The sequence below is a fragment of the Ochlerotatus camptorhynchus genome, unplaced genomic scaffold, assembly GCF_037179485.1.
Source record: "Ochlerotatus camptorhynchus isolate MF236.1 unplaced genomic scaffold, CSIRO-AGI_Acam_v1.1 ptg000382l, whole genome shotgun sequence".
Classification (NCBI taxonomy): domain Eukaryota; kingdom Metazoa; phylum Arthropoda; class Insecta; order Diptera; family Culicidae; genus Ochlerotatus; species Ochlerotatus camptorhynchus.
This window is the reverse complement of record NW_027040869.1, coordinates 17,973-42,388: the sequence shown is the minus strand read 5'-3', so window position 1 is coordinate 42,388 and position 24,416 is coordinate 17,973. Positions and strand designations below refer to the sequence as shown.

At 38.7% G+C, this 24,416-nt stretch overlaps 1 protein-coding gene across 1 annotated transcript; it reads right to left on the bottom strand.

Annotated features, from left to right (window-relative positions):
- Positions 1-15,642: 15,642 nt before the first annotated feature.
- Positions 15,643-22,802, bottom strand: LOC135710423 (cytochrome P450 315a1, mitochondrial). Its single transcript, XM_065232995.1, has 5 exons — positions 22,320-22,802; positions 22,127-22,263; positions 21,846-22,058; positions 21,573-21,788; positions 15,643-21,510 (listed from the first exon to the last, which is right to left on the bottom strand). The coding sequence occupies exons 1-5, from the start codon at positions 22,510-22,512 to the stop codon at positions 21,397-21,399; spliced, it is 873 nt and encodes a 290-aa protein (XP_065089067.1). The 5' UTR covers positions 22,513-22,802; the 3' UTR covers positions 15,643-21,396.
- Positions 22,803-24,416: the final 1,614 nt, after the last annotated feature.

Below are 24,416 nucleotides of genomic sequence, written 5' to 3'. Positions count from 1 at the left end.
CGTCAATTTGATGTCTAGAAGCTCCTCATCTGAATAGTTGTCCAAATTTTCCTCATTAGCATCAATGATTCGTTCCGAAGTATGGTCCAACAATTGTTGCAATTTGACTTCCATACACGTTTTTTTTGGCTTCTAGGATGCGATGATATGGTGGATATATATTTGCGTTTAGATCTTTCGCTCCCGATTGAATTTTGATGTACTGTGCCTTAGATAACTTTGCATCTATTAATAATGCCAAAACTTTAGCATCACTGTACTCATACAATGGATGATTTGATGATTTTTCCCATGCTTTAGCAATCCTTCTTGCCCGCGATGGACTTGTCTGCGTAGCCTCTTTAAGAATGTCAGCAGCATGTTTTTGTCCTGATTCGCGAAGCTTTATTTGCGTTCCAAACACAAGTTCTTCCACTGGATGATTTTCACGAATGGCCGCTGTTTTTCTTCTCTTTGTTGATTCACTGCATTTGTCGAAAGGAATTGGTTTACGACCGATTTGGGCACTTGTTGATGATGAAGGAAGCATGTTCAGGATACTTGCAGGAAGCTTAAACGGTCTATCGAAAAATTCAACATGGTTATGCAACACCTTGCATGCTGAACGGTTATATTTAAGCCACAGTTTTTGAAAAGCATCACAAGTAACTTTTGTGTACTTTGCAACCTCCACAGCAACTTCCGGCATAATGTCGGAATCAATCAAATAATATTTGAGCACCTCTTTGAACACGCTGTGATTTTTGGTTGGTAAATATCTTCCTGCTGCTTTCCATATTGAAAACAGATGTCGTTTTTCTATTTCAACTAAAGGAATAAAAATTTATTCAAAAATGTTTCAACACATAACTTTCACAAAAAATGCAGTAAAGTTAAAAAAACGTACCTGTGGAAGCCATTTGTGTGTAGTCAAATACTCAAGCTTGAAAACTGAACCACTAGATAAACAAACGAACACTGTCACCACGACAACCATATCAATATTATACATGTAGGCATGATCTCACTTACACATATTAAAAAAAAAATGAAGTAACACTGGGTACGTGGTTGAGAATGACTATAATATGATTAATTGCTTTTACACTAAACATATCTTACAGTCGCTTACAGTCTAAGAGTTTTGCGATCATCTTAAAGTAAATTACTTGTAGTTTCACATGCATGGTTGATAACTTGCACCATTTTGCACCACATTGAGTTACAAGTACATAAAAAATGGCCAAAAAAACAAAAAAAAATCTTAATAACTTTTTAATTTGAAAAACTACAGGGTTGCTATGCTGGACAAAGTTTTGTATTTTAGCGTTGTCTATAACTTTTTAGAACATCTTTAAGTCGAAAAAGTTATAATAAAAAAGTTATGATTAAAAAACCACTTTTAAGGGGTTGTCGACAAATAACGTAACATATCTCCAAAAGTGAGCAAGTTACGGTTTAGGTGTCTTCGACAAAGTTATTCCAAAGTATGATTCCTCAAACTTTTGTCGAGACACCAACCCTGTATATTGTAAAATTGAAAAAAATAATTTTCTATCTCACTTTAAGGAGGATTAATCCTTGTGCTGAAAAACCCAAAAGAAGCGCATACATTTATTGATAAACTTCTCAGAAGACACCATAGCCCTAAATATCGAAATAAAGATGTTATTAATTAAGCGCGCAAAAACGACGATTTCAACCACTGTGCATCGGTCGATGGTTGTTCCCACCATGTAAGTAACGATAAAAGATTTTTCACAGATGGGTCAACCATAAATGCTTCCACTGGATTTGATGTATTGAATCAATTTCATAGCGCCTCCTATAAACAGCAAAAACCATGCTCCGTATACGTTGCGGAACTCACAGCTATATTTTACGCAGTAGAGCGAATTGCCTCACTACCTTCTGACCATTATTTCATTTTTACGGATAGTCTTAGCTTATTGGAGGCTATTCGTTCAATGAGGCCGATGAAGCACTCCTCGCATTTCCTGCCTGAAATACGATCTAAACTGAGTGCTCTATCTAACTGCTCCTATACTATCACCTTAGCTTGGGTCCTATCTCATTGCTCAATTCCGGGTAATGAGAAAGTGGAATCGTTGGCTAAGGTGGGCGCTATGGAAGGCGATATTTTGAACGACAAATCACCTTCAACGAATTGTTCTCCATTGCTCATCAGCAAGTCCTCATCAGTTGGCTACAAAAATGAATGATGGTGAATTGGGAAGATGGTTACATTCTATTCTCCCACAGGTGTCGAACAAACCATGGTTCAAAGGGTTGGACATGAGCCGCGACTTTATACGCGTTATATCAAGGCTTATGTCCAATCACTGCTCGTTAGACTCGCACTTCTATCGAATTGGGCTCTCAGGCAGCAATTTATGTGCGTGTGGCAGTGGTTATCACGATATCGAGCATGTTGTTTGGTCATGTACCTTACACCGTGTTGCCAGATCTGAGTTATCCACATCCCTCAGGGCCCGAGGAAAACAAACCGCGATACCCGTTAGAGATGTCTTGGCGAGCCGAGATCTCGACTATTTGAATTTAATTTATGTGTTTTTAATACGGATAGATCTGAGGATTTAGTAGTTAGTGTCATCTTGTGTTCTTCCAAGTTGTTAGCTGCTCATCGGTGTACCCCCATGTTTGTCTTTTTCATCTGAGTGTCGCTTAGTTCGAGATCAAGAACACATTGCTCTCCAAACTTTGTGTTCACAATCCCCACCCTGCCATCCATTTGTTACAATTTGTTACCCCTAAACCTCGAGATAGTCGCAAGTAATCGGCCCCCACTTTACTAACATTAGTTTTAAATATTTTGTAATCTAAACAATGAATATCGGCTCTGCAAAGCTAAAGCAAATGAGCCTGAAAAAATAAACGAATTATAAAAAAAGCGGAGAGCACCTTTCGTTACCGCAATGGATAGGTGTATTTGGCTTCTCCCTCTCCAGGCCGGATTTGGCTTCATACCACTTCACGAAGGACGTCGATTTCGTGCCGAAAGATCTGAGCCCCCTAAACACTCCGGAGCTGCGCCTAATAGATAAAATATTGGACCATTATAAAGGAACACCCTCTAAAATTAATTGAAGAAAGCATGGGTTAATATGCAAAAAACTGTCGATTATGAGGTCGTGCAGAACCTCATGGCTGGGGTTAAGGCCAAGGTTCGCGCATTAGGATATAAATGTGAAATAAATTAAATGAATGATTCCAAAATTAACTTTAATTGTTTCTTTTTACTCCCTGAAAATTTGATGATAATCGGATAAAAATTCGAATTATGGGAATGAATTTTGTGTGTGCAGATCTTAAACGGTACACCCTTTATGCATTTTACAGCGTTATGCATGAATACCTATTCCGCGTTTCAGTAACTACCGTCGACAGTTTTTTTTTTTTTTTGGATTCTAGAACCCCTTCTCCCCCCAAATAGACAATAGTCGATACTTTTTTAAATTTGAATGGGCCGTGGATAATTTTCAACCCCCTCCCCTCCCTCCTTTAAACTGTTAGGTTGAATGGGACCCAAGTCTCCTTCTCGCCGTCCGAAGCGGAAATGTGCAGAGGCTGGGTTTGGAAAAAAACGTTTATTTCATGAAAAACTGATAAAGTTATCATTTGTACATTTTTCATAAGGTTTTTATGGAAAATTAGAAAAGTATTTAATTCAGCAGATTTGTAATGTAATATCCTATCGATTGGCGTATTTGGATTTTGATTTCATATATAAATGACAAATTTACAAGCGTAAAAAATCTAACACTATTTCACAACACATATTTTTCGATTTGCACCCCTGTATAGTCTACAAAGACGTAGTTCTACATCAAAAACCTTTCCGATGGCACTGAGGTCACCATTCGAGTCTGTCAACGTCAACAGTAAACAAAGTTGGGCGATTTTATTTTCTCCTTTGGTAATTAAGGCGTTTTGTTTTTTTTAATGGCTTAAAAAAACTAAATCCATATCAACTTTGAAAAACTGATATTTTCAAACATCGAACATAAAAAGATCGGATGAAAAAAATCTGTGCTGTTGAGTACTTGGCACTGATGAAGTCTGCAAGTAGTAGACGAAATACGCGTATCTGTCAAAAGATAAGCAATTATAACGGAATTTAAAGGAAATAAACCAACCCACTCAAAGCTCTTCATAAAGGGATTCCGTTAAGAGGTTCAACAAATTAAAAGGATGAAAAAAATCTATTTTTCGTGGCAAAAAAATCGATTCTGAAAAATCGCATTGACATCTCCCATTCCTAAATAAGAATACGAACGACATTAGTGCGGCTCGTACAAGCTGCATGCTCATTGCAAGACATCCTATATTACGAGATATCAGATATAGTCTGAAGGGCCACTCACAATGGATACGTAGCGTTTGCTTCTTCTTTTATACTTTCATTTATTTAACGTTGGTCTCTGTTCCGCAATCTAGTGCCAATCACCGACGGACATAGATTGCCATCCATTGACGGCAATCGAATGTGCGGGAAGGCAGCTGCCACACCTGCACATGTGCCGGGACCAATCAATGGCTTTATTTCCCTTCCGAAGGAAGATGTGACCAAAGATTTTTATGCCTCAGAACAATCCCACAGACCTCGGCTGGGATTGAACCCAGACCCATTGGGATGGGTAATCAGTCTCGCTTAGCACTACACCACCGGCGTCTGTTGCGTTTGCGTTGATTTAACAGTTAACTTATAGGTTATATGTCAAAATTACGCCAACGCAGAGCAAGGCACTTCAACCAAAAATCGTTGTAGTTTTGAGAAGCAAGGACAAAGAAAGAAATTTACTCTTTTACTACGTATTATCAAAGTTCTCTACTCAAACGGCGCCGGTGGTGTAGTGGTAAGCGTGATTACCTCTCACGCCAGCAGGCCTGGGTTCAATCCCAGTCGGCGCCGCCGGGATGTTCTGAGGCATAACATCTCTGATCACGCCTTCCTTCGGATGGGAAGTAAAGCCGTTGGTCCCCGGTTCATGAGTTGATGGGTCGATAGGTAGGGTCCAGGTGTGGGGGCTGCCTTCCTGGCACGTCGGTAGCATTGGTGCTCAGCACGGAAAACAAGATCGACGAAAAAAACAAACCAAAGGAAAAAAAAAAAAAAAAGTTTTCTACTTACTTTCGTTGGCAATCCTGGCAGACTCTGTACCGAAAAGTTCTACTTGGTGACACTATTTTGAGTGCGCAAAAAAGTGGTATGCAAAATTCGATTTTTTTTTTCAGCACTCAAATTAATTATCGAACTCGGCAAGCCTCGTTCTGCGTACTGCGTGATATACACGCTATTTCAAAACAACCCAAATTTGGGTACAATCCACCCAGATCGGTCAAAACTGAACCTACCCAAAAATGGGTAAACTGTGTTGGGAGTGACAAGTTGACAAATGAACAACGTCGATCGGATTCATGTCAATGTTGTTGATTTGTCAACTTGTCACTCCCAACACAGTTTACCTATTTTTGGGTAGGTTCAGTTTTGACCGATCTGGGTGGATTGTACCCAAATTTGGGTAGTTTTAAAATAGCGTGTATGGCTCGTGCTGGAAAAATCTTCTTTTTGCAACTTTATGCATAAATAACTAGTTTGACACATAAAACCTACCTTATAAACTTTATCATTTTTTTTTCCCACCCATTCTTCATTCTTCTCGAACAACTAGATAAAGTTATCATTTGTACATTTTTCAAAAGGTTTTTATGGAAAATTCATTCAATTCAATTCATTCTTCTCAAACAACTATCAGGAAATCGCTGATTGTGACTCTTTGAATGCAACATTGACAGGTTTTATGAGTTCACTGAAGTCTTTTTGACGTTTTTTTTTTTTTTTGACGCGGTTTCTTTTTACACGGTTTTTTATACATGGTTAGTGCCGCTGAGTCGCGATTTACACGATACGTTTTTAATGATTTCTCGACAACGATACAACCTATCGACTTGATTCCAACCACATTAATCGAATGGCATACTTTTTTTTAAATCACAATTTTTGGTGTAAATACAGAAATTTAAAAAAATGTCTATAGCATGCTTTAATAACGAATGGCAAAAAAATCTAAATCTCGGTAGGTTTTTTTTACACGGTACATATCCCCCGTGTAAAAAAAGGTCTGAGTGTACAACAAATTACAAGTATACAATATACTTATAACATCTTATGATCCCACATAACCATAAAACATTTACACGGAAGTACTGTCAACGCGAATGGTAAAATTCTTGACCTGGTACTCGTCAGTGATTAAGATTGCATTGAGCTGTTTGAACCACCATCTGCTCTTTTGAAAGCTGATCGACACCACTAGCTGTTAGTTTTAAAACTTTCCCAAGATCAGATCCATCCACTCTCGTATCCAGCAGCTCACAGTGAGTACAAGTTTGCACGATGCGATTATAATGCTGTTAAAGCGAGAATGGGTGCGTTTATGCCACCGTATCTTTATGTTATGACAACATACATCAAACAATTCAAGATATCGTTCCGACTAAGCCCTCTGGCAGAGTAAAAGCTGGCGACCGAGCTGACCAGCAAAAGGAATAACAATTATTAATCAAATCTTTTGTCCGTTCGGTCGGCAGCTTTTACTGTGCCAGCGGCCTAAAGGTATTAGTACACGAGACAATTATTTGTCTTAATTTGACAGATACATTAAGTGTATCTGTCAAATTAAGACAAATATTTGTCTCGTGTACTAATACCTTAAGACTCGTAAGCCTTCTGTAAATAGCCACCAACCTTGATGGAATCCACGACTGCGTGATATGCGTACACAGCAAAAAAATAATTTTGATATCACATCAAAGTGGATGCACTACAATCATGTCGAAAATTTCATGTAATTTTTATGACCACATAAATAAACAAATGCAGTAAAAGCAGCGTAATGTCAGTTCATGCATTGTATTAATGATAATTTTGTCCTTTTTAGCAAGTAATATTACACCATATTTTCGACATGATTGTAGTGCATCCACTTTGACGTGATATCAAAATTATTTTTTTGCTGTGTAATCGTCTGCAGAAGGCTCGAAAACGTTACTTTCGCTCTAAGACTGCTGCAAATAGGTCTGCCATATAGCTAGCAGAAGCCAAATACGATGAAGTTCGCTTTGGAGTGTACATGCAGAATAGATTCAAGGAAAATCCAACATCTTTTTTAACAAAAGTTAATTCTCGGAAAGTTTCAGCTCGTATTCTAGTGGACGTCACCTATTGTAGTCAAAGCTCCTCCGACGCTGCTTCTTCTGCATACCTCTTCGTTTACTTCTTCCGTGCCGTCTACAAAGTCGATCAGGCTTCACCACCGCAGCAATACCGCAGCGTTTGAGTTTAGATCTAACTATGTCTAAAGATACAGTAAGGAGAACACTAACTGCTAGGCTTTCATTTCGCTAAGTTTAAAACAATGTTTATTTCCTAGATATTTGTATACGTAGTCTACATTGATTGGACAATTTCAAATAAAACGTATATTTTAAAAGGGGGAAAGGGAAAAGCATTTACTCCACTGCGTCCTAGCAAGAAGTACGGTCGACTTTGTTCGCGCTCCGCTATTTTGGAAGTTTTCTCGCTATTCGCTTGATTTAAATTATCAGTTTTTTCTCGCTTAGTGTTTACTGACATAGTTCCCAGCTAAATAAATAACTAAAAGCGAGTTTTTTTTTTGTCTGAGAAGAAAGTGTGTTTTCGGCATCATTGAAAAATTGTTTTTGTGATTGGCAATTCACCAACCATTTTGCGCACGATCGGTGCGTGGTAACGCATACCAGCACACGGATCATCGTCATCGAGTGTCAGCATCTGCCTCCGCATTTACACCGCTCATCTATCATCGTGTGTTTAGCTGAGTGCCGACCCTCACATAAGCACACACCAACGAAGCCCGCCTGCATACGCGGATCGAAGATCATCCACACTGCACGTCACTCCGCAGCTGCTGTGTAAACGCTTGGTGGTAGTAGTATAGGATTACCAGATAAGTTTTTGCTCTTGTTTCTTTCGTTCGCCCATCAGTTAAATTTTAAGTTTGTTTTTCTGTGTTTGTAGTTTTTTTTTCGTGTATTGTGTCCGAGTAATTTTGATTATCGTTTCAGTGGTAGAACTTTTTTCGCTCCCACTAGTACGGCAAAATGGATATTTTGTCGCAAGACGAAATGGACGTGTTGTCGGAAGATGACACTACTTTGCCACGCAATGGCAAGAAGGGTCGAAAACGTACGTCATCTCAGAAGACAGATGATGCCATTCCTGGTTCGTCGTCTCAGTCTGGCACCCCCGATCGCGAGCCTATCCAGATGACACGACTGGCCCATGGGTTGTCTACTTCCAGCCCAAAAACAAACCTTTGAACGTTGTTCAAATCTCAAATGCTTTGACGAAGCGATTCTCGGTTGTGACCGAAATCACGAAGGTTAGGCACAATAAACTTCGTGTGTCCGTCTCTAACCTGAAGCAAGCTAATGAGATTGCTACCTTCCAGCTCTTTACGCTCGAGTATAGAGTTTACATCCCAGCTCGTGATGTGGAGATCGAAGGTGTGGTCACCGAAACGAGTCTGACTCCCGAGATTTGGAGAAGGAGGCGGTTGGCCGTTTGAAGAACCGTTTGCTTCCCACGGTGAAGATACTGGATGTCCAAAAACTGGGCTCAGTATCTGTCAGCGAGGGTAAAAAGAGTTTAACCCCCTCAGACTCGTTTCGTGTGACCTTTTCTGGTTCAGCCCTTCCTCACTACATCGAGCTGGGAAAACTTCGACTACCTGTGCGCTTTTTTCGTTCCCCGGGTCATGAACTGCCAAAACTGTAAGCAGTTGGGACATACGGCCTCTCACTGTGGCAGCAAGGCACACTGTTCCACATGCGGGGAGAAGCACGAGGATGGGGCTTGCACAGTCACTTCACCAAAATGCGTGTACTGTAAAGGAAATCCTCATCTTCTCTCGTCGTGTCCGGTGTACAAAAAACACGGGGAGAAATTACAACGCTCACTTAAGGAACATTCCCGACAGTTTTTTGCAGAAATGCTTAAGACGGCCACGCCATCGATCAACGACAAAAATCCCTTTTCTCTTTTGTCAGATGACGAGACAGACTCTGAGTTGGCTGAGGAGGGATCTTCTTTTAGTTTTTCTGCACGGAAACGAAAACGCATCCGTTCGCGGAAAGTTGACAATCAAAAACCCCAAATCAGATTGCCCAAATCAAGAAGTGGTGGAAAAAAGGACACTTCTACTCCTCCTGGATTCCGCAGAACTGATTTTTTCCAATTGATTTTCCACCTCTTCCGGAGACGTCCAAAACCTATGATGTCCCATTTTTAAGAACAGAAGCCCCTTCTTCATCTGGGTTGTTCTCATTTGATAAAATTGTGGACGATATCCTCAAGTACCTCAATATTTCTGATCCTCTCAAAAGCATTGTTCTGGCAATGCTTCCAATGACCCTCTTGTAGCAATTGACATTGAAGTGGCCCGTCCTTGCAGCAATCATTTCCTTCGATGGATAATTTTCCAAACGAGGTCGAGGATTTGATCACTGTTCTACAGTGGAATTGTCGAAATCTTATTCCTAAATTAGACTTATTTAAGTTTTTAGTTCACAATAATGATTGTGATGCATTTGCTCTTTGTGAAACTTGGCTATCTTCAGATATAAATCTTCCTTTTTTTATGATTTTAACATTATTCGACTGGATCGTGAGGATTCGCGTGGAGGAGGGGTACCTTTGGGGATCAAAAAGTGCCATTCTACAGAGTGAATCTTCCACAATTTCCAGGTATTGAAGTTGTCGCATGTCAGGCTATTATTAAAGGTAAGAGACTTTGTATTGCCTTTGTGTATATTCCTCCTAGAGCCATTGTTAATCGAAAACAACTTTCAGATATATGTTCAGTACTTCCTGCTTCACGTGAGGGGGGCGACACATCTAAATCTCAAGTCTAGATGCTTAACAAATCTCCCACTAGCGAATCAATCTTCGAAAAATCTTCTTTCATTTCTCGCATCTACTTGCATCGCGCATCATCTTTTTGCAGGAAATCTTCAGAATCGTCGTCAATCTTCTTTCTATCTACTCAGCGTGCCCGCAGCTAGCCACAGCAAAACATAATCTTTCCTGCATCGTAGATAGAGTCGTCCCCCTCGGCTCCACAGTTGATTATGGGAGATTTTAATTCCCACGGTACAGGCTGCGGGGAACTGTATGATGACAACCGTTCTACTATGATATATGACCTCTGTGACAACTTCAATATGACAATTCTTAACAATGGAGAAGTTACACGTTTGGCTGGTCCATCCTCAAATGGAAGTAAATTAGACCTCACACTTTGCTCTAACTATTTATCGTTGGATTTCACGTGGAATGTGATCCAGGATCCCCATGGTAGTGATCACTTGCCGATCAAAATTTGGGTTCAATCCTTTGAATTCGTTAACGTCGCGTACGACCTCACGCGTAATATCGATTGGATAACGTTCAAGGCCGCGATAGAGGAAGCCGTGTAGTCGGTAGAAGAGCTTCCACCGTTGGAGGAATATAACTTCCTCTCCAATCTGATCTTGGACAGCGCGCTTCGAGCTCAAACTCGGCCGGTTCCTGGAACGTCTTTCCGTAGGAAACCTCCTTCCCCTTGGTGGGACCAATAATGCACTGAGGTTTATCGAAAAAAGTCCGAAGCGTTTAAGCTTTTCCGGAAACGTGGAACACCCGTGCATTTCAAAACGTACTCGGCTCTTGAACGCAAACTCAAGAGCCTCATAAAAGCTAAGAAACGCGGATATTGGCGGCAGTTCGTGGACGGATTATCGCGCGAAACGTCGATGAATACGCTTTGGAACGCGGCACGAAGGATGCGTAACCGGTCTTCGAACAACGATAGCGAGGAGTACTCAGATCGTTGGATTCTCAAGTTCGCACGAAAAGTATGCCCTGATTCCGTGCCGGCACAGATGATTCCTCGCGAAACGACGAATTCGGGAGACGAGATCAGCCAGCCTTTTTTAATGCTAGAACTCTCACTCGCGCTCCTTTCGTGTGGCAATTTGGCTCCGGGGGCTGATAGAATCAAGTTCAACTTGTTGAAGAACCTCTGAGACGTCGCTAAGAGGCGCATGTTGAACTTGTTTTGTCAGTTCCTGGAGCTCAATATTGTTTCGGATGATTGGAGGAAAGTGAGAGTTATAGCCATTAAAAAGCCTGGAAAAATCGCGTCAGATCATAACTCGTATCGTCCTACCGCGATGTTATCGTGCATTCGAAAATTGTTGGAGAAAATGATCCTTTTTTGCTTGGACAAATTGATTGAGACAACCACCTACTCTCAGATACTCAATTTGGTTTCCGTAGGGGCAAGGGAACGAACGACTGTCTCGCGTTGCTTCCCACAGAAATTCAGTTGGCTTTTGCTAAAAAAGAGCAAATGGCTTCTGTATTCTTGAATATCATGGGGGCTTTTGATCCAGTATCGGTTGAAGTCCTTTCAGACAAACTCCACGCTTGTGGCATTTCTCCATTAATTAATAACTTTTTGTACAATTTGCTGTCAGAGTAACATATGAGCTTTTCTCATGGAAACTCTACAGCTTCTCGATTTAGTTACATGTTAGTTAAGCCCCCTTTTGTATAATTTCTAATTCAGAGGAATTGACAATTGTCTAAGTGACAACTGCACGTTGCGACAACTTGCAGATGACTGTGTAGTGTCTATGACATGGCCCAAAGGGGTCGACCTGCAAGGACCCTTACAGGATACCATAGATAATTTGTCTACTTGGGCTATCGAGCTAGGTATCAAATTCTCCTCGGAGAAAACTGAGTTGGTCGTTTTTTTCTAGGAAGCATAGCCCAGCAGAACCGAAGCATCAACTTTTGAGTAAGTCGATCACTCATTCCATGTCTTTCAAATATCTTGGGGTCTTGTTCGATTCAAAATGTACCTGACGATCCCACATTGAGTATATGAGACGAAAATGCCAACAAAGGATCAATTTTCTCCGAAAAATTACCGGAACGTGGTGGAGAGCTCATCCACAAGATCTTCTTACGTTGAACCGGAAAATGATTTTATCGGTTTTAGAATACGGTAGTTTTTGTTTCCAGTCGGCGGCTAAAACTCACATAATCAAACTGGAATGGATCCAGTATCGTTGTCTTCGTATCGCGTTAGGATGCATGCACTCGACGCATACGATGAGTCCAGAAGTGTTGGTGGGCATGTTGCCACTATCGGATCGGTTTTCAAAATTGTCCCTGAGGCTCCTCACCCGTTGTGAAGTTATGAACTCACTGGTAATCGAAAACTTTGAAAAGCTTCTTGAGCTGAACCCTCAAACTCGTTTTATGTCATTGTACTACGTGTACATAACACTGAATGTCAGCCCTTCACAGCATAATCCTCATGCTTCTCCGACTTCGGCAATTCAGTTAATTTTGATGTATCTATGACGCGGGAGATTCGTGGGATCCGAGAACATCATCGTTCCATGATTGTTCCGTCAATTTATGCTGCAAAGTTTGGCCAAGTTGATTCCGCAAGATCGTTCTTCACAGATGGATCATTAATAGAGGCGTCCGCTGGTTTTGGTATTTATAACGAATTTCATAGCGCCTCTCGAATGCTTCAAGCTCCCTGTTCCGTGTATATTGCTGAGCTGGCGGCTATATACTATACGCTAGAAACGATCTCCTCACTTCCACCAGATCACTATTTTATTTTTACGGATAGTCTCAGTTCTGTCGAGGCTATTCGCTCTATGAGTCCGGTAAAGCACTCCTCGTATTTTCTAATGAAAATACGAGAGCATCTAAGTGCTTTATCTTTAAGATCTTTTTTTTTTTTAACTCTTTATTTGTTCCAAATTCAAAATAAATTACATTTCATTTTTAACCTAGGTGCTCCAGTTACTGCAGTAACGTACCAGCCTTAATTGTTATGATATATATCTAAGTGTTTTTACATTGTTCATGTCTTGGCAATTAAGTATTTTAAACAGGTTTTTTAACCTGCATGTCAGTATAACAATTGATATCTTAAAACTAAAAACTAAAACTAAATCTTATCTAAGTATAAAGGGAATTAATCGTTGCAATTGAACGATTTTTGCCTGAAATTATTCATTATTTTGTTGGACATTTGTTCTAAAGTCTCAACATTCGAAATTCTATGTACCTCAGTAGTACTGTACCAGGGAGGCAACTTCAAAATCATTTTCAGAACTTTGTTCTGAATCCTTTGAAGTGCTTTTTTCCTGGTAGTGCAACAACAAGACCATATTGGCACACCGTAAAGCATGGCCGGTCTAAAAACTTGTTTAAATATTAGAAGTTTATTCGTCAGGCAAAGTTTGGATTTCCTCTTTATAAGAGGATACAAACATTTAATATATTTGTTACATTTGGCTTGAATGCCCTCAATGTGATCTTTAAAAGTTAATTTTTCGTCAAGTATTAATCCAATGAAGTAATGAAATTGGGTTGTTAGCGGAATGCTTTAATAAAACAGCAAAAAAAGGTTATCTTCCATTTAATTCCACTTAATTAATTTTGGTATCCATTAAATGGAAGATAACCTTTTTTTGCTGTTTTATTAATCCAAGATATTTCACTTGGTTTGACCAGAAAATTGGAACTCCGTTCATAGTGACTATGTGACTACTACTAGGTTTCAAAAACGAAGCTCTAGGCTTATGTGGAAATATTATAAGTTGAGTTTTGGAAGTGTTGGGAGAAATCTTCCATTTTTGTAAATAAGAAGAGAAAATATCTAAACTTTTCTGCAGTCTGCTGCAAATAACACGAAGACTTCTTCCTTTAGCGGAAATGCCTGTGTCATCAGCGAACAAAGATTTGTGGCAACCCTGAGGCAAATCAGGGAGGTCCGAAGTGAAAATATTATACAATATAGGCCCAAGAATGCTACCCTGAGGAACTCCTGCTCTAACAGGTAGTCGATTAGATTTGGAATTTTGATAATTTACCTGCAGAGTTCTGTCAGTTAAATAATTTTGAACTAATTTCATAATATAAAGTGGAAAATTAAACTTTTTCAATTTAGCAATCAAACCTTCATGCCAAACACTGTCGAATGCTTTTTCTATGTCTAGAAGAGAAACTCCAGTTGAGTGGCCTTCCGATTTGTTTGAACGAATTAAATTGGTAACTCTTAAGAGTTGATGAGTAGTTGCATGCCCATGGCGAAATCCAAACTGCTCATCTGTAAAAATTGAGTTCGTATTGATGTGAAGCATCATTCTATTCAAAATTATCTTTTCAAAAAGTTTACTTATTGAAGAAAGCAAACTTATTGGGCGGTAGCTAGAAGCTTCAGCTGGATTTTTATCCGGCTTCAAAATTGGAACAACTTTTGCATTTTTCCATTTATCAGGAAAGTATGGCATAGGCTTTTGAGGTTTTTTCAAAATTTTTGTGAATTTCCAAAAGGGTTTGGAACTCGGGTCTAATTTAGAAATATTATTTTCAAAAGTTTTGTTCCTCAGGGCAGAGAATTGCTTTTTAATTTGTTTTTGCAAATCCCGCCAGATAGCCTTCATGGCAGGATCGCGTGTTCTTTGATATTGTCTCCTACGGACATTTTTAAGGCGGATCAAGAGCTGAAGATCGTCGTCTATTATAATTGAATCGAATTTAACCTCGCATTTTGGTACTGAGGCAGCTCTTGCTGCAACTATAGAAGTAGTCAGAGATTCAAGAGCATAATTAATTTCATCTTTGGTTTGCAAAGGAATGTTTGGATCGAAGTTATATTCCATAAATGTTCGATACTGCTCCCAATCAGCTCTATGGTAATTGAAAGTAGAGCTGTTGGGATTACAAATTATTTCTTGGGATATTTCAAAAGTTACTGGAAGGTGATCAGAACCGAAGTCAGCATGGGAAACCAATTGGCTACAAAGTTGACATGAATCAGTTAAGACCAAATCAATAGTTGAGGGATTTCTTGCAGAAGTAAAGCATGTTGGGCTTTTTGGATATTGAATAGTGTAATAACCTGCAGAACAATCATCAAACAGAATATTACCATTGGAATTGCTTTGAGCATTATTCCATGAGCGGTGTTTTGCATTAAAATCACCAATAATGAAGAATTTAGACCTATGACGGGTAAGTTTCTGGAGGTCACCCTTGAGAAAATTCTTTTTCTGGCCTACGCATTGGAATGGCAAATAGGCAGCTATAAACGTAAGTTGTCCAAATTTTGTTTCAACAGAAACTCCCAAAGTTTCAAAAACTTTGGTTTCAAATGAAGAAAGAATTTTATGTTTGATTCGTCTATGAACAATGATGGCAACGCCACCACAGGGTCCATCAAGACGATCATTTCTATAAATCAAGTAATTTGCGTCCTTCTTAACCTTATGGTCAGGTTTAAGGAACGTTTCAGTTATAACGGCAATATGTTAAATAGCTCGTCTTCATTATCTTTAAGAGATCGAGCATTCCAATTTACAATATTTAATGCTTTAAAATCCATTACTGAATTTTAAAGTCATGACAATATTATTTGCAAATTTTACTCCAGTTTGAATAGCATCAAACATGGAGTTAGATTTAAGCATATCAGAAATCATGTCAATTAATGATTTCTGTAAAAATTCCATTTTAGGGGCAGTAATGCTTCCTAAGTCAAAATTGTCAAAATTTCCGTTAGAATTACTTTGGTTAGTATTTTGATTTCTACCCGGTGCAATAGCAGCATAGGTAGCTCCATTAACTCGCTGAACATTGTTAGCAGCGAAAAGAGTAGGTACAGATGAAAAATTTGAAGCAGGGGTGATATTTGTACCTACGGGTACGAATGTAGAATTTGTTCCTCGCTGACCGTTGAATTTGTACCTGTTCGGAAACGTGGAGCGTTTCTTACCTGTCGGTTAGAACGAGATTGTAGGATCGGTTTGCGAGTCTTACATTCCCAAAAATTGGATTTGTGGTTTTCACCACAATTTGAACATTTAAATTTCTCATTTTAAGATCTTTTGTCATTACCTTTGCATGGGTCCCATCTCATTGCTCGATTCCGGGCAATGAGAAGGCGACCTCACTTGCTAAGGTGGGCGCTATGGAAGGCGATATTTACGACCGACAAATCGCCTACGATGATTTTTTCTTCATTTATCGTCAACAGTCACTCGTCTGCTGGCATAATAAATGGAGCGAAGGGAGTTTGGGACGATGGCTATACTCGATCAACCCTAAGGTGTCGAAGAGTCCTTGGTTCAAGGGGTTAGATGTGGATCGAGACTTCATTCGTATGATGTCTCGCATCATGTCCAATCACTACTCGTTAAACGCTCACTTGTTCCGTGTTGGGCTGGGGAACAGCAATCTCTGTGAATATGGACAAGCTTACCAGGACGCAGATCACATTATTTGGTCTTGTGCTGGGCATCACGGAGTTGTATGATTCCCTTTGGGCTCGAGGTAGACAACCTTGTGTTCCAGGTCGGGATATTTTGGGTTTATGAGACTTATATATGTTTTCTTAAAGAATATTAACCTTAGATTGTAAATTTGACTAACCTTGTGTTTAGTTTGTGTTTTGTTCGTGTGGTTTTTTTTTTAATGTTTGTTTCTGTAATAGTTGCATAATTTTACTGCGGATACCAAATTGAATAGAAATAATTTCATGAAATATTTGTATCGTAAATCATAACTCAAACCTCCTTCTCCCTCTCCCCATCCATATAACTGTAAATCTCTACTAACCTCGAGACGACCGCGAGTAATCGGTTCAATTCCTTTAACTCTAGATTTAAGACATTAATTATGTATAACTCAAATGATAACTTGGCTCTGTAAAGTTTATTTGATTGAGCCTGTATTTGCAATTAACACAAAAAAAAAAAGAAAAAAAAAAAGCACTTTTGTGAAACGGTTTACACTGATTGACGACAAATAAATAAATAAATTTACCCAGCTTTGATATTTGTCTGCAGCAGCTCAATTTCAGTCATAACGCTATCCACAAAGGCTTCTATTCTGTCGACGGTTCGAAAGGCCTAGGTCCGGCTCGTATTCCAGCTTCATTCATCAAGAATTGTGCAGCATCATTGGCCTCTGCCATAATGTCTATCATCAATCGTTCACTTCTAGATGGCGTATTCCCTGACACCTGGAAGCTTTTATCCAACAGACGAACAGAACACTTTTTCTAAACTGAATTTTATTAGTACCACTAACTGGGTTTATCTATTGGTTTGCCCACCTTATTTGCATACCCTAAATTCTTATTACATTTATAATGGGTCGTAGAATTATCTATATTTCTCTCAAGTAAAAGTCGATTTTAATTATTTAATTCAGTTCAAGAAACGCATACTATCTTGTTTTTTTTCATCTTTCGTCCGGAATATTCAAAGGTTATACTAATTTAACATATGAATTGGTTCATTTACATTTAATTTTAATTTGCAGTAGCAAGCTATCCAAACCCTATCAACATATTTCAATTTTAAATGAGAGATAATTGCTTTATCTTATACTGTTGCTCACATTGCATAAATATTACAAAAATATAAGATAACAAAAAATGCAAGGGATTGGGAGGGACCATGAGGGCATCCGAATGAAGCTATTTGGATGGGGAGAGTGGGAATGCCAACTCCATGTTATTAACATTTCGCAATAAAGAGTGGGTTCTTCTCCTCGCTCATTGGGGCATCCTCTTTTGGATCGGTTGTTGACCAATTAATTATATGATTTGAGTAGTAGCTATACTGAAGATCCGAGAGATGTCGCCCCTTCAGTGGTAGGAAAATCTGTTTTGCAGTATGGAGAATATCAGAAAATCCACGATTTGTGACTAAACATCCTTTCACAGAAGGAAACAAATAAACGAGTGTTTACCTTATCACCATAGTAATGTACTCGTGCAATTTGTGTGCATCTAAAACTGCCCATAAAGACGATAATGAATAAAAACTGAAAATTTTCATGCATTTCCAAATGGTTTCCTACCATTCCCATACATTCGAAAGTGACTGGCCCTCTGGATGTGGATGATATCAAAAACAACAAAACATGATTAATTGTACTTACGGCGTTGCTGAAAGGAGATGCTTTAAAATCCCGTGGATACATATAAGTTTTACCCATCGATTCACCCAACCCGTTTTTGGTCGTTCGTACAGCGATATGTTAATAGAAGTTATTAAGCTTGATCAAGTCGAACACCGAGGAGAGCCCCCTGCTGTAGGACTTAGTTCCCGTGCTACAATGAGTGGTACGTACAATCATGCAAGTTCAACACTATCGCATTTAGTAGAAAGCGTCAACCGATATATTTCAACTACAGCCTATCTGGACAAAATATCGAACGCATAGATCAGGTGAGTGATCTTAGTGGGATATTGGACCGTGAACTCACTTTCCTACCGCATTGCGAAGATGCGTTAGCAAAAGCTAACAAGCAGCTCGGGGTCCTCTTTAAGCTTGCTGCCTTTACTGTACCCTAGTACGCTCTATTCTGAAATCTACCGTGATAGTATGGTGTCGATACATCAGAAACTGAATCGACCGCTTCGAGGCTGTACAAAAAAATTGTGCGTTTAGCTCTCCAGTACTTTCCCTGGCGCGATGCATTGAATTTTCCCCCGTATGAAAATCGCTGTAAGCTACTGGGAACTGATCCTACCCTGAAAAAAAGAAGATTGAACCTGCAGCCGTATTCGTAACGAACGAAATTGGTGCCCATCGCTGATTAGGAATTTGTTTAACGGAATTTCTTGCATTTAGCTACACGTAACACTCGTTATGGATAAAATGACCCAAGCTGATTCATGACACATCGATTCAATTAAATTACCAGCCGATTTAAAATCAATATATCTGTAACCACTCTGCAATGCCATATTATTAATAATCAACGACAATAAATTGTGCAAAAATGCATTCGGTCTGTCCAATAATTTACAAGAAAACTATTGTGATTTTTCATGATTCGCCATCATCATCACAACATTGGTTCCTGCCATCTGATTGATTGACCTATATTTAGGCTGTGAACCATTTGCCGAGTTAAAATTAACTCGTGGTTAAAAGTGACTTTTCGAAAGTTATTTTCTATGTTCGAAAACCCAACGTTGTCAAAATTTAACTTCTTGTCTGTCCAAAATAACCATGCTCGGATAGCAGGGTTCATCGATAACTTTCCATCTGTCAAATTTTAACCAAAAGTTAAAATAATCCACCAAATGGTTCAGAGCCTTAACCTCTCAGCACTCGCGCCCTCGCTCGCGCCTTTGTACAAAATACAACACAAAAAACTATAAGGGACAGCCCTATTGAGTTCTCCAAGCAGGATCTCACGAACACTACACTAATAATATAATTTTACACACACTAGCGTATACTGTCATGTGCACGGTAAGATTCAAACTCGCATTTATGAGTAAAAGTGAACCTATTGTCAATAAAATTGGCACTGCTAATTAATGAGTAATTTATTATACCAATTAAGTACTAACTGTTAGCTACTGTTAGCAGAAACTCATTGTTGTTAAAATAATTTACTCATTAATGAGTAAAGCCACTTTTATTAAAAATGGGTTAACTTTTACTCATAAAAGGGTATTTGACTGTTACCGTGCAAGCGTAGGGTTTGTTTTCGTTTTGTTGTTTATTTTTACTTTAGAATGACAGTTCTTACAGAAAACAAAAAAATTCTCACAGCTAACAAAAAAATTCATCTCACTAACCCACGCAAATCTCACCAATACGAACCCGCCTGGAGAGGACTATGTGGTTGTACGCAATTGGTGATTTAGGACTACGTGGTCTTATATAATAAATGTTATATGTTAACTGCAGCAAGAGCTTGCGTTTTGTGTAGGAATAGGAATTTGAGCGGGGTTCTCTCTGTTTATACTATTTAGTATGACTACACACACACTTAGAAAAAATCATGTAAATTTAGGTGCTCTGAAACTGACATATACGAGCGTCAATTTTGACATAAAATTGAGTCATAAAAGACGCAAAATTCAACTCAATCAAACGTACTTTTCGTCGAGTAACAAACTTTTTAGTCTCAGAGCACTTAATTTTACATGAAATATTTGTTTACGTCTGATCCTTTATGTCAAAGATGGATTGCGTCACGTGTAAAATTAGTTATTTCTAAGTGTGTATGATTGCCCTGAGAAGAACCTTTTGATATGAATTTTAGTTGGGACATGTTCAGAAATTTAACTCTTGAAAAATCTTGGTTGCCCTGAAAAGGGCCGATGGTAGTACAGGCTTAAAGCCTCTGGAAGATGATGATTATGTGTAGGCAGCTAGATCAACTATCCCATATTCTTCGGTTCTATGATTGGGTATTCGCAAGAGTCTCGGCCCGTTTGCTCAAACATTTTGGTCGATTTTTCACACCTTTTTTTTCCTCTTTTAGGCTTCATAAAAATAGTGTATACAAAGAATTTATAGATTTTATAGATCATTCATCCAATGAAAAAGGTTTTCTTTCGAATGGTCAAAGGAAGAAGTCGTTAAATTGAACCGTGTTTTTAATTGTACGCAGTGAGAGCTTCTCATGGCAGCCGGGACGCCGCTTCGAACAATGGCCTGTAGAAAGTTTTCTTGTGCGTGGATCTAAAAACACAATAAAGTAGACACTTATGTATACCTGTCAAAAAATGCGTAGACAGCGAGCTAGGACAACTTTAGGAAGGTACAAATCGGTTTTATCATCTCTCTTTACCAAACTCCTCCTTTGAAGAGAGATGGTGAGGGGTGTCCCTCCCCCACCACCACTGGCAAAAAGAGATCATCTCCGACCCGCTCAAGTACCGACGATGTGTTTCAAACAGTTCTACCGATTTTTACCGCACTCCAATTGTTATTTGAAGGAAGGCATCCAGTCGTAGGTTTGGAAATTGCAGCTATTGTTACCCCTACCACGGTATCGTATAAAAATTACCACTTTAGTCTGTTATTTGAAATTAGCAGAGATTTTAACTCGTGACTTTGGCGTGAGAGGTATGGATGCTAACCACTACACCGGGGTCGCCCCCAGTACTTCTTTATTAAATATCTATATTATTAAGTGGAAAGCAAAAAATCATAAATCAATTTTTGACTTTTTTACCTTCCACTTCATTTATTATCAAACAAAAAGGTGTCACACATTGTTTTGATTTGAACAATAATTTTAATGACTAATGTAATGCGAACGCTATTCTTTATGATTGAATGCTCAGTGTGATATTATCCTCAGATTATCTGTGATATTACTGGAATAAATCCGATCCGACCTTGGACTAACGCTCGGCTGAGCTCCTATACATCAGTAAGTGGCTGTTAGCAAATATTTTAAATTAATAAATTAATAATAAATTATTAAATTATAAATTAATGTATAATATTTGTTGCTAGTCAAGCTCTCGGAAAGCTAGTTCAATCGTTGTATTAGGCACTGATATCAACTTCAATTCAGCTTCAACGGCTGTTTCGTTTAATACTGTCAACTTATATTTGTTTAACACCTGGAATAAGTAAGTTAAATACTGGTTGATTGGTTGAAAATGATCATTGCTTTAAACTGTACCTTAGACAAGAAATATTGCATTTGAAAAAGTGCTATTTTGCGCCCTATGCAGCTTCTGCTTCCAATGGCAAATGGCAAACTTGCGTTGGCACTGAACGGTGTGAACAGAAGGTTTTTATCGTCTCGTCGTAGCCACCGCTGAGGTAAAAACTCATTCGGTGAGTAAAAATTGCCCTCGTCTCTTCCAGCCGTGTATAAAGATAGCAATGCGAGAGTCTGGAATAAAAGCATAATTAAGCAGAATGTCTTTTTGCTCAAATACCATATCCGAACATTTTTTGGAATGCAGTAGTCTCCGATAATGGCATCTGTATCCAGAAAGCGGCCGATAAATGGAGCAATAGGAAACATTCGAAGAGTTTCTCTGACTGTTCCTCGAATTAGTGGCGATTCCAAATAATCGCCTTTGATTTCATTACGAACAAGAGACTGAACAGCTTGGTTTTTGGCTAAAAGGTATAAGCACCACAAGGTCCCAAAAGCAGTCTAGAAGCATTTCAAGTAAAATAATTGACAAAAGGCATGCATTTTAATAACTAGAAATATTTGTTTACCGTATCACCAGCAGCAATAATAAAGTCTGCAAAAATTCTCTTTATACAATTCCGTGATGTGATGGAGTCTTGCAATTTTGATAACAATCCATCACCACGTTCGATATCATCTAAAGAAATATCGATTATGTTGTTAGCTAAAATGAAATCATCTTTTTAATTACACTCTCTAGAGCAAAATCATCGTACATACCTATGGAAAGGGTTTCTGGCACTATCTTTTCAAACTGTTTCCATGCGTCCAACTGTAGTCGGTCGGCTAGCTGAGGAGGAATGGCCATTAGCTTCGAACTATATATGAAGATCTGGTATACAGTACGAGAGAACTGTTCGACCAACTCGTTTAATTTAATCACGTTTTTCGGATTGTACGAGCTACCAAGCATTAAGCTAAGAATCACTGAAACGGGAAAAGTAATGGGATGAAATTTAAAAAGCGTTAAACAGAGTAGGAGACGAATGCAGTTTTATTCTTTGTAAACGTAATTATCAGTTATAACTGCAACTTCTTTCAGAAGTTTCTACCGCTCATACTTATCAAATCGTTTATTTATTTGTCAACGTCTTCAGTATGCTCGGATTTTTCAAAATGCTTTCAACAACTACAAATGTATCGAATACTACTCTACATGCTAATCAATGGCAAATACATCAAATGAGCTACGAAATCTTAAATCATCTGCATCTGCATGTGTCTTACAAGAAAGCTATGGCCAGACGCCAACTTTACAGGGGGACGAAGAGGGCCATATATATATATATATATATATATATATATATATATATATATATATATATATATATATATATATATATTTATTTTTTTTTTTATTTTACGGTTAGATTTTAACGGCTTTACTTCCCTTAAGGAACGCGTGATCAGGGATGTTATGCCTCAGAACCGGCGCCAACTGGGATTGAACCCCGCCCTGCTGAGGTGAGAGGTAATCACGCTAATCACACCACCGGCGCCGCTACCTTAATCGATTGGTTTTAAAATATTTTAATGAGTAAAATTTGAATTATTTGGTTTTATCCTAATTTTTAATACAAATATTAGGAAACGGATCCATATGTAAACCTGCTTTAATTTTTTTTTTTATTCTTTCGACTGAAATTGTTAGAACAGCTGGCAGCAAAAGATTGTAAACAAACCAATACTGTATATGGGTGCGTTCCTTAGAGAAAAAGGCTATAGAAAGATGGTCGCTGCTTAGGTTGCCGAGAATATGTTAATTCCCCTAGACAATTAAAAGGCAAGATCTCACTGACGAAAAAAGAAAACGGCAATCAAATGTCTACTGTTCTTTTCAAATAGACTACGTCTTACGGGAAGGTACTGGGGGTTGATCGAAAATCTAAAATTGCGACCGTCACGAAAAGGTTTAAGGTTTTGAACGCTTATAACTTTGTCATTTATAGATGCAATTAAAATCCAAATACACCAATCGATAGGAAATAACTCTCAAAATCTGCTATAGTAAATTCTTTTCCAATTTTACTTAAAAAAAACTGTTGAAAAATGTACAAATAAAAAGTAATAATGTTATCACTGTTTTCATGAAATAAACGTTCTCCCCAAACCCAGTCGTCATAATCGAGTACCATTTGTTTGCCCATCGTGCTGCTTGAATCTGAAAAGTTATAAAACATCACTGCCAGTAAAAGAAATCCAATAAATTACCATAAAATCACAACGTTATTTACAACGTAATTCACAGCGTAATTCACAACAATGAAAATCATCATGTGTCTCAACGTATTTTTGCTTCGGACGGCGGGTGAGCAGGTAGCAGTAGTAGCAGCAGTAGTAAGGCAGCGGATCCTGTCAAGCACCTTGCTCGTCGTTTCCGTCGAGATACCTGGCTGCTGTCAGCGCCGTCGCCTCGATGGCGCAATCGCTCCGAAGTGGATCAACCCCGTTGCCTGAATGATAACGATCCCGCGTTCTACAAATTTCGATTACTTTTTCGAAAGGACATCAGCTTTTGTTTACAACGCATTTTATCGTCGGTTTGGCGTAACTGATGGCCCACGGCTCAAAAACTTTGGTGACGAACCTGCTATTGTAATTTTTCAGTGTACCACATTGCAACACTACTACTGGATTGTACCATATGGCAACACTACTACTGGATTGTACTAGCATTTTCAAAAAAAAATGACAAAATTATACGCTTTTGCACACAATAAAAGATCATTGCACACAAAATCAACTTTGTTCAAATTAAATTTTATTAAAGCGAACCACATGATTTTGATTGATTTCTTCGCCAGTTAGTCATCTGTC